This window comes from Dendronephthya gigantea, unplaced genomic scaffold (assembly GCF_004324835.1).
Source record: "Dendronephthya gigantea isolate DGI-Jeju-01 unplaced genomic scaffold, DenGig_1.0 000028F, whole genome shotgun sequence".
Classification (NCBI taxonomy): Eukaryota; Metazoa; Cnidaria; class Anthozoa; order Malacalcyonacea; family Nephtheidae; genus Dendronephthya; species Dendronephthya gigantea.
The window spans coordinates 1,046,268-1,055,451 of record NW_021163038.1 but is presented as its reverse complement, the minus strand read 5'-3'; the positions used below and the strand labels follow the sequence as shown (position 1 = coordinate 1,055,451).

Sequence of the window (9,184 nt, the reverse complement as noted above, 5' to 3'; positions counted from 1 at the left end):
AGACTTCATGGAAGTATGGCTGAGAATTTCAGAGATTTACCATCATGAAACCGGAGCACTCATTTAATTCACTGAAAGGGAATGACTTGTCAAGTTCAGATGCCCCAAAACATGAATATTTGATAGTTACTGCAGATGACTTTGGTTACTCCATGCAAAGAGATAAAGGAATTATACAAGCATTTAATAATGGAATTATCACCCGAGCATCGTTACTAGTTAACGGTCAAACTGCCCAAACAACTGCAGTGACACTTGCAGGAAAACATGGGCTTCCGCTAGGCCTTCACCTCAACTTGACCGAAGGAAAACCAGTGCTTGAAAATGATGGTAGTTCATTGATGAGTGAAGGAACAGTGTACTTTCGTGGAAAATTTGGATTCAGAGAAGCATTATCACGTGGAGAAATTGACATGATGCATGTTAAGTAATGACCAGGGCATATAGCCCCACTTCCTCTACCTTATAAGACCATACAAGATTTCTAGATGGTATGCTTTGGAAGTGCACCATTTAAAAATCACCATTACACTCACCTTGCTATTTCATTTCAGAGATGAAGTAGAAGCACAGATAGAGACATATATCAAACTTGTTGGATACCCTCCTAACCATGTTGACGGCCACCAACACATTCACATCTGTCCAGAGATACGAGACACCATCGCACAGGTCATGATCTCGTACTCTCTTCATCAGATACGCATTCCACTCGAACCTCACCTGGCTAGTTGGTTTGATGGCAACACTGTCTTCTATAACCATATTTTCAAAGAAGCTAAAACTGCCATGGATGTCTATAATAAATACCAAATAAGGTTAGCACCAGACTGCGTTGAATGACACAGGAATATTGAACAATTTCATTTACTATTTTCAAGGTTATATAGGCATGTCTTCTACCAACTCTGCCAGTTTGGTTTCAAAGGTTTTCATCAGCAAAAAGGCTCACGTACGCAAATGCGTACCTATTTTTATATTTTATAATATTGAAAACATCTCAAGCTTTCTAGGAATCACTCAGTTACTTTCATTAGGTAAAACACAAAAAAATTAATGAGAAATAAAAATAGGTACGCAAGCGTCCATAAATTCCATCGTTTCTTTGGACAGGAAAGATCTGGGCTCTTCTTCCCCCTGTTTTGCCACTTTTTTTTGTCATCCAGGTAGAGAGAGTCCTGACCTTTTCTCCATACCAAATCACCCCCAATTGTCTATCTATTATTACAGGTATCCGCAAGCGTTCATGGGCATATCCCTGATGGGAAAACACATGACTACAGAGAGAATCATACAGACCTATAAAGCAACAAGGACTGCCGCTCATCAACGACCGTCCGTGTGCGAGTTCATGGTGCATCCTGGGTATCCGTGTTTTGGAAATCAAGGGGGTTGTGGTGAAGGGCCTGATGAGTTCGCTCGCTCTGAAGAACGAGAGCACGAATTAAACGTTTTGTGCGATTCGGAATTGAAACGCATTTTGAAAGAGTTGGGCGTCGTGTTTATATCCTGATGTTTTCCTACCGTAGAGGCAAATAATTCGAATCATTACATGAAGTATGCGCGGTCTACTCATTACATTGAGTAAGTGCCGTGAGAGTCAGTATATTTCCCGATTACTATCGCAGATTACTATCGCATCTTGCCGGATTACTATCGCATCTTGCCGGATTACTATCGCATCTTGCCGGATTACCATCGCATTGCGAAGCGGATACAACAAACACAAAGTTCAGAAATAAGAGAAAATAAAATTTATTTTCAGTACTAGGTGATATATTAATATAACCATCATTATGAAGGTATCATTTTTAATGGAAAATCATTTATTTCAACCACAAAATAAACTCTTAATGAATGGAATGGACTAAAGATGCTGCGTTGTTTACAATGAATTTCAAGAACTTTACTATAAAAAATTGACCGACCTCCGACCCGCCATTTCAGGCATATATTTCTCATAATTTGTACCATGTGCCACTTTTTACAATGTTCGTCATAAATCTCATAATTTATGCTTGAATTGTTCGTCCTCTGTGGACCCCTTGAGCGCGGTAACTGAACTACTGCCACCGCTGACCGCCATAGCGATGGCGTCATAATACGACACACCGACCTCGCGTTGATGTTTGTGCGCAGTAAAGCCAAACTTAGCTTGGCTGAATTCATCTTCCTGGATCTTCGTATACGCCGTCATTCCGTTGTCCCTGTAGTCACGGGCGAGCTTGAACATGGCGTGATTGAGGGAGTGGAAACCAGCAAGCGTCACGAACTGAAAACGGTATCCAAGTCGTCCCAGTTCTTTTTGAAAGACCGCGATTTCGTGGTCGTTAAGATTGGCCTTCCAGTTGAAAGATGGCGAGCAGTTATACGCAAGTGGTTTTCCGGGGAATTTCGCGTGAACTGCTTGTGCAAACCTTCTCGCTTCTTCAATATTTGGTTTGCTCGTCTCACACCAAAGAACGTCGCAGTATGGTGCATAAGCGAGCGCCCTTGCTATCGCCTGGTCCAAACCGGCTCGACTACGGAAGAAGCCCTCGGGTGTCCGTGCCCCTGTTAGGAAAGGTTTATCCCGGGGGTCGATATCCGAGGTCACTAAGCCGGCCGAGTTGGCGTCCGTGCGACCAACGATAACCGTGGTCGTTCCCATGACGTCAGCAGCTAGTCTCGCCGCGTTCAAAAGGCGGATGAACTGTTGGGTAGGAACCAGGACTTTGCCTCCCATATGACCACACTTTTTCTCCGAGGCAAGCTGGTCTTCCAGATGAATGCCGGCCGCACCAGCTTTGATCTGAAAGAGAAGAAAAAATGGAAATATTATAGTCCGTTTTGAAACAATGCAGCTGTTTAAAGTTGCCAATCAAGCTGGTTCATCATCTGTCTAAAATACAAGTGAATTTGCTGAAATTTGCATATGACGTGTAGTGTTTGTTTGAATTGTTTCAGGTTTTCAAATAAGTGAAACCATTTTTGTTTTTCACCGAAATCTTTCTGCCAAAGAAGTATTCTTCTGATTGGCCTTGTACCCAAACCACAGGGATAGAATTTAGGGTTATACAAAGATGATACTAACCATGTTTTTAACGATCTCAAAGGCGTTCAAAGGGCCACCAAATCCTGCCTCGCAATCAGCTACAATTGGTAGGAAATAATCCAATTTTTGATGCCCTCCTTCCATATGCTGTACTTGATCAGCTCTCTGAAAGGCGTTGTTGATTCTCTCCACCAACTTAGGGGCAGAGTCGGCAGGGTAGAGGCTCTGATCTGGGAAGGTTTGACCAGCGCGATTTGCATCAGCTGCAACCTGCCAACCACTCAAGTAGATGCCTTTTAATCCGGCCTTTGCCATTTGTACCGCCTGCATTCCTGGAAATTTCAAAAATATAAATGGTTAAAATGCATGTTAGGGCACGGGTTTATACAGATAAATTGTCATGTATAGGCAGTATAGCAAGTGGGAATACGAGTGATATGGATAGAAAAACGGAAATATATAAGTGAGAATGCGAGTAAAATAGGTAACGAAAATATTGTTTCCCTTTCAAAAGTTATCCAATAGAATGAATTATTGACATATATGTAATACCAGAAAGATAAACGACTCATTCACCCTTTCCATAGATGGATCCAGTTTCACTGCGAGGTCAGAGTTGACCGGAAAAAGGTCCTATTTTGTGACTGGATGATGAAACAATGCGGGATTTACCCAGCAACCAAAAACAAACGACAAAAATTTCTTTGTTTATACTTATTGGCCTTAAGGTGTATTTTATAACAAGTCTAAATCATTATTCATACTCTCTTTAAATCAATGGCAATAGCTTGAATATGAATACACAACTAAGACAAGAATCAATGGATTGATAAACGATAGAATCGTATTTGCTAGCATCTGTTGACTGTTAGAATACCTCTGTTCATATACCATGCAGTAAACAAACAATTATATAATAGCGAATTTTGTTTTATAGTGACGAAATGCGTTTGGTATTGTACTGTGCCATCTGTTAACTGTAGGATACGACAACAGAAATTTCTGTTTCTCGCGAAAAACTAAAAATTCCAAGCAATGTTAATCCCCCATATATAGTTTGCATGACAAATACAGAGGTTTCATTCATACGAGGTATCTAGTAAGTGGTTGCTAAGAGCTGTTGAACACTGTACATTGTTCGAACAAATATGCTGCCTTTTCCAAGGTTATGAATTATCATTGCTGCTAGAAGTCGGCTATAACCAGACAAGATTAAAAACTAACGATTAAAACTTGTCTATGTTATAATAAAAGGATATTCTATCTGGTGGGCGATATGCATAGATATGTCATTTATGATATTTGGACTTTGTACTCTCACACTGTGAACTTTGGATCTTTTTTTAAATCTAACACGGCGTTTTTGTGATCAAATACCAAAAATTTTAAAAACATCATCTAAACTAGTTGAAAATAGATTAAAAACTTCACTTGACTAAAAAATGTTGTTCTCCTAAAACTATTCTATTATTTCAGGATGTAAATTTTTCACCATACAATATTTATATTCAATATGGTTCAGTTACCGCAAGTATTTATGTCAAAAAAACAGACTTCTTTATATACAAAATAGAAATTTTACCAGTTAAAGCGCCAAGGACGTTGATATATTCGCTTCCTCCAGAAGTCATATAAGCCCAAAGTTTCTCTGCTCCTCGCTGAGCCAAGGTTTGTTCAATTTTCACTGAACCAGAGAGACGCTCCACTGTTTCTGGCGTATAATCACGCTTGATTCCTGCGAATCGATTTTGTCGAAACGAAGCCATTTCACCAAAAATTAAATCAAATATAAGTTATATATTATAGGTTCTCTTAAGAAATTCTTGAAGACGACTGAAAGGTAAAACGTTCTCACTACACTGAAGATCAACTTCAACACAGCACATGTATTTGTAAACAAAGAAAGAGTAATTTAATTTACAACGTGGCAATGTTTCCTATTGGCTGATCAGCGTGGATTAACGTTTCCACGGACGCTGATTGGTCAATTAGAGTGTTGTAAGTTTATCGTAAATACTATAAATTGTTGCACCGTATGAGACCACGCACGAACTAAAAAAACCCGGTTTCTTCGCTGGCCTGCTGGTTGTAACGATAATTTAAAGGTAATTTATATTTAATATCGTGTTGTATATGTTTTATATTTAGTAATTTCAGATTTACGGATAGTAAATGCTTTCAAATTCAGTTACAACTGATGCGAGACTGGAATGGAGTGGAGGGCGTTTCGTGATTTTCGTTTGATTTCAAACTGTCAGAAAGTTTGAACCGAGCACTTATTAATAAATTGCTTAACTTTTCCACGATTTGTGTTTGCAAATATTTTAGTTGTCAACTCAAAGAGAGAGAGAGAGATCAAATCGATAGTTAAACTATTGCACACGTACGACGCTGGACTTTGAACCTATCACTGTCTGCTGAATTGAATGAGTTTAAAAACAATCATTGTTTTCGATAGAATAAGATATATTTAGCCTGAATGGTCTCCCTCCTCCCTGATTATCATTGATCGCGAGCTCAGTTCAGTTTAGCCAAAATTTCAAAGAAATCGGAGTTGTAATGACAAAAATCTGTCAAATATTCATACGATATTGACACTCGATGACAATATTTATGTTTTTGTTATGTAACTTGATCTGCGCAACGCATTACAAATTTCGCGGAAATAGAAAGAATAAATGTAGACGTGTAAAAAAGACCTATTTTCGTCGCCATTAACTATAGGATGTGCGTTTGAATGTCACGCCGCCCACAAAAGTTTCTTACTAATTACATAACTCTCCACGTATATTCCAGGGTGGTTATATAATCAAATGCAAGAGAGTGATTGTGAGATGAATTGTCCCCCAGGTACAGTGTTTATTTCTGTTGATGCTTGTATCACAGGTTACGGGGCTGTATTTTCAGCCATTTGCCATATATTAATGCTATAAAATGTTATATAACATTCATCGTTGCCATCACTCCCCCGTGGTACCCACAACACCCCCACTTGTGGGAACAAGGTAATCTCTATAATCTGTTGATCAAACTTACGTGATAAAAGTAATGTCCTGTTTAGTTAAGAGTTAACATTCCATTCCGTCTTTCCATATACCCTACTTTCGCTTGCTGAAAAATGTAACAAATTTGTGAAGATTTTGCTGGTGGTCAGAGTTTAGCAAAAAAAACTCCATTCGAATTCTTCTCTTCCTTTAATCTCAAGTCCCTTACCCTATCTTTGTAAAGGAGTGCTCATCAAAGGGGATATCCAACCTGCTTACGAGAGAGTATTGACTTACGATGCTCTTGCACTCCTGGCCGACCTTCACAGACGCTTCAACTATCACAGGATCCAGCTCTTGGACAAACGCAGAAAGCGACAACACGCTATTAATGCTGGCAAACCGATTGAATACCCTAAACCCAACCATGATGACAACTGGAAGGTTGCAGCCGTACCATCAGACCTTCAAAGGCGACACGTCGAAATCACGGGGCCGACTGACCGCAAGATGGTCATCAATGCTCTCAACAGTGGGGCCGATATCTTCATGGCAGATTTTGAAGATTCCTTGAGCCCAACGTGGAAAAATATTGTAGAAGGACAAGCAAATCTAATGGACGCCGAACGCGGAACAATTTCATTCAGAAATGCTGATGGTATAATCTATTAAACTTATAATAAATAAAGTCTGTCTCAAAACAAGCGTTACATCGAGAAATTGGCAGATAACAATGTAAACTTTCTGTTGTTTTAGGTTCCGTCCGGAAACTGAAAGAGAAGATTGCTTGCTTGATCGTTCGTACAAGAGGATGGCATTTGGATGAAGGCCATATCGAATGTGATGGACTGCCCATGGCTGGTGCCTTGGTGGATTTTGGCCTGTATTTCTTTCACAATATTCATGTGAGAATGAGTCGAGGCTCTGCGACGTATTATTACCTTCCAAAGATGGAGACCTTCCTTGAATGCAGACTGTGGAATCAGGTGTTCCAGGCTGCTGAAGATTACATGCAAGTGCCGCAAGGTGGGATATGAATAACAGGTGAAACAAATGATGCATCTTTACGATGACCATCAATCAATGTTTATCTCCAGGTACAATCCGAGCAACGATCATGATCGAGACTCTCCCGGCAGCAGTAGACGTTGAAGAGATGATCTACGAGTTACGAGAGTATTGCTGCGGAGCAAATGCGGGACGTTGGGATTACATATTCAGTATTATCAAACGCCTTCAGAGTAAACCAGAGGCTGTTTTACCCGACAGGAAACAGGTAATGCTGTTATTCTGAGATGGATTTTCTAAGCAGGATTTTCTAAGCAATGAAAAGATTGGTGTGCCAGCTATGGTACATTCTAAACACTAGTTTGTGCCTTCAGTTTTTCCAGAATTTTAGATCGCTTATCGCTAGTATGAACAATGTTTTGCAGGTATCAATGACAGTTCCCTTCATGCGAGCGTACACGGAACGGCTGGTAAAAATATGCCACAAACATGGTGCGCATGCCATGGGTGGAATGTCCGCTTTCATTCCGAGCCGACGTGATGAAGCGATCAATCAGAGAGCTTTCTCTCAAGTGCGTGATGACAAGGAAAGAGAGGTGGCTGATGGCTTTGATGGCACGTGGGTTGCACACCCCGACCTCGTGCAGGTTAATATTTATTCATAGTCAACTGTACTTGTGTGGGTTGCATTTGAGACCATTCGAAGGGCAACCGATGATTAGAAGTGGGCCTGCTTCGGTGAAGGAACACGAATGAACTCACGTATATAATTGTGTACGTCTGGTGATTATGATAGTTGTCGGTTGATAAAGAGTGGTAATGGTGGTGATGATGATAATGGTGTTGATAAACGCGGATAATGATGGTGACCACTGATCATCATGATAACGGTTGGGTTATAGATGATAATATTGTTGATAAAGGAGATAATGATGGTGAACTTGAGCATCTTCTTTCAGGTTGCAAGAGAGGTGTTTGTCCAAGGAATGCATAATGCGAACCATCAGAAACATCGCTTGAGAGAAGACGTGCATGTGGAAGTTGATGAATTGATAACCATCGATGTTAAAGGAGGAAAGATTACAGAAGAAGGTGTAAGAAAGAATGTTGGTGTAGCTCTGAAGTATATCAATGAATGGCTACAGGTAAGTAGCTCTAGGGCGTAACCCTTTCCTACCGTTTGAGCTAAACGCCTTTCGAACAACCAGCCCTGCGGACTGCACTGGCTACCTCGCGAATGAGGGGACACTCACGAATAAGGGGACACTCACGAATGAGGGGACACTCACGAATAAGGGGACACTCACGAATGAGGGGACACCCACGAATGAGGGACTCTCCTTTCGGGTCTAAACGACTCCACTCTTCGTTTTCTAGGGCCGTGGCGCAGTCGCAATGAACAACCTGATGGAAGATGCAGCGACTGCGGAAATATCACGTGGACAACTATGGCAATGGTTGAGACACTCCGTGATTCTGGACAGCGGTGAAACGTTTACACAAGCCACGTACAAAGCAATCCGCACGGATGAGGTGCAAAGTCAAGGAGGGCCTGGCACTGGAAGATTGCAACAGGCTGCAGAAATCTTGGATCATTTGGTTCTCTCAAATGAAATGGAAGAATTCTTGACATTACCTGCGTATAGGGTGCTTGATAACCCACAAGCCAAACTCTAGAATGCATGTTTTTCAGGAGTTGTGTTGGTGTTTATTTTCGTCGGGTTTAAATTTGTCTTTACTTCACCACCGCATAACCTGCTTAAGAAACCAAAGGTTAACCTGTATAGTCGTTTAGATTATGTAGTAAATAAAAAAGAAAATTTTGTTAGCAAATGTTTCTGACACTCGTTATTAGCCACTTCAATGCTTTGTTCAAAAACGTATTTCCAGAACGTTACGGGAGGGTGGGGGCAATCCTTCTGAAAAGTCGTATGGCAAAGTAGTAAAGCAAATTTTTGTTAGGTTAAACTCTGTTTTAGTGTGACTGACTGTCGGTTAATTGTCTTTTTGGCGATGTTTCACTTCCTCCCTCGCGTGAGCCTTTTCCGACGGCCCTGCCTTTTCAGGCAAGGAATTTTATGAAACAGCAAACTTTAATACTGTATTAACACAAGCCTAAACATTACTCTGGTAATATTTCGATGTATATCTGGTGAAA

At 40.6% G+C, this 9,184-nt stretch overlaps 3 protein-coding genes across 3 annotated transcripts; 2 read left to right on the top strand and 1 right to left on the bottom strand.

The window, feature by feature from the left end:
• The first annotated feature begins 4 nt into the window (after positions 1-4).
• On the top strand, positions 5-1,855 carry LOC114523552 (carbohydrate deacetylase-like). Its single transcript, XM_028544514.1, has 3 exons — positions 5-427; positions 555-818; positions 1,231-1,855. The coding sequence occupies exons 1-3, from the start codon at positions 45-47 to the stop codon at positions 1,511-1,513; spliced, it is 930 nt and encodes a 309-aa protein (XP_028400315.1). The 5' UTR covers positions 5-44; the 3' UTR covers positions 1,514-1,855.
• Positions 1,740-4,985, bottom strand: LOC114523551 (isocitrate lyase-like). The gene is made up of 3 exons (XM_028544513.1): positions 4,617-4,985; positions 3,074-3,366; positions 1,740-2,791 (listed from the first exon to the last, which is right to left on the bottom strand). The coding sequence occupies exons 1-3, from the start codon at positions 4,798-4,800 to the stop codon at positions 2,006-2,008; spliced, it is 1,263 nt and encodes a 420-aa protein (XP_028400314.1). The 5' UTR covers positions 4,801-4,985; the 3' UTR covers positions 1,740-2,005.
• A 69-nt stretch (positions 4,986-5,054) lies between these two features.
• On the top strand, positions 5,055-8,837 carry LOC114523550 (malate synthase-like). Its single transcript, XM_028544512.1, has 8 exons — positions 5,055-5,139; positions 5,831-5,884; positions 6,263-6,676; positions 6,775-7,044; positions 7,116-7,294; positions 7,452-7,673; positions 7,986-8,171; positions 8,404-8,837. Exons 2-8 carry the CDS (start codon positions 5,848-5,850, stop codon positions 8,701-8,703), a joined length of 1,608 nt encoding a protein of 535 aa, XP_028400313.1. The 5' UTR covers positions 5,055-5,139; positions 5,831-5,847; the 3' UTR covers positions 8,704-8,837.
• The last annotated feature ends 347 nt before the right edge of the window (positions 8,838-9,184 follow it).

What these genes read in the sequence shown, in the direction of transcription:
- LOC114523552 (XM_028544514.1), top strand. Translation starts at nt 45, where the DNA reads ATGAAACCGGAGCACTCATTTAATTCACTGAAAGGGAATGACTTGTCA. An exon ending in ATTGACATGATGCATGTTAA is followed by an intron (nt 428 to 554) that starts GTAATGACCAGG and finishes ATTTCATTTCAG; the next exon opens with AGATGAAGTAGAAGCACAGA. An exon ending in TATAATAAATACCAAATAAG is followed by an intron (nt 819 to 1,230) that starts GTTAGCACCAGA and finishes CTATTATTACAG; the next exon opens with GTATCCGCAAGCGTTCATGG.
- LOC114523551 (XM_028544513.1), bottom strand. Translation starts at nt 4,800, where the DNA reads ATGGCTTCGTTTCGACAAAATCGATTCGCAGGAATCAAGCGTGATTAT. An exon ending in CGTCCTTGGCGCTTTAACTG is followed by an intron (nt 3,367 to 4,616) that starts GTAAAATTTCTA and finishes TGAAATTTCCAG; the next exon opens with GAATGCAGGCGGTACAAATG. An exon ending in TTGAGATCGTTAAAAACATG is followed by an intron (nt 2,792 to 3,073) that starts GTTAGTATCATC and finishes CTTCTCTTTCAG; the next exon opens with ATCAAAGCTGGTGCGGCCGG.
- LOC114523550 (XM_028544512.1), top strand. Translation starts at nt 5,848, where the DNA reads ATGCAAGAGAGTGATTGTGAGATGAATTGTCCCCCAG. An exon ending in TTACATGCAAGTGCCGCAAG is followed by an intron (nt 7,045 to 7,115) that starts GTGGGATATGAA and finishes GTTTATCTCCAG; the next exon opens with GTACAATCCGAGCAACGATC. An exon ending in ATATCAATGAATGGCTACAG is followed by an intron (nt 8,172 to 8,403) that starts GTAAGTAGCTCT and finishes TTCGTTTTCTAG; the next exon opens with GGCCGTGGCGCAGTCGCAAT.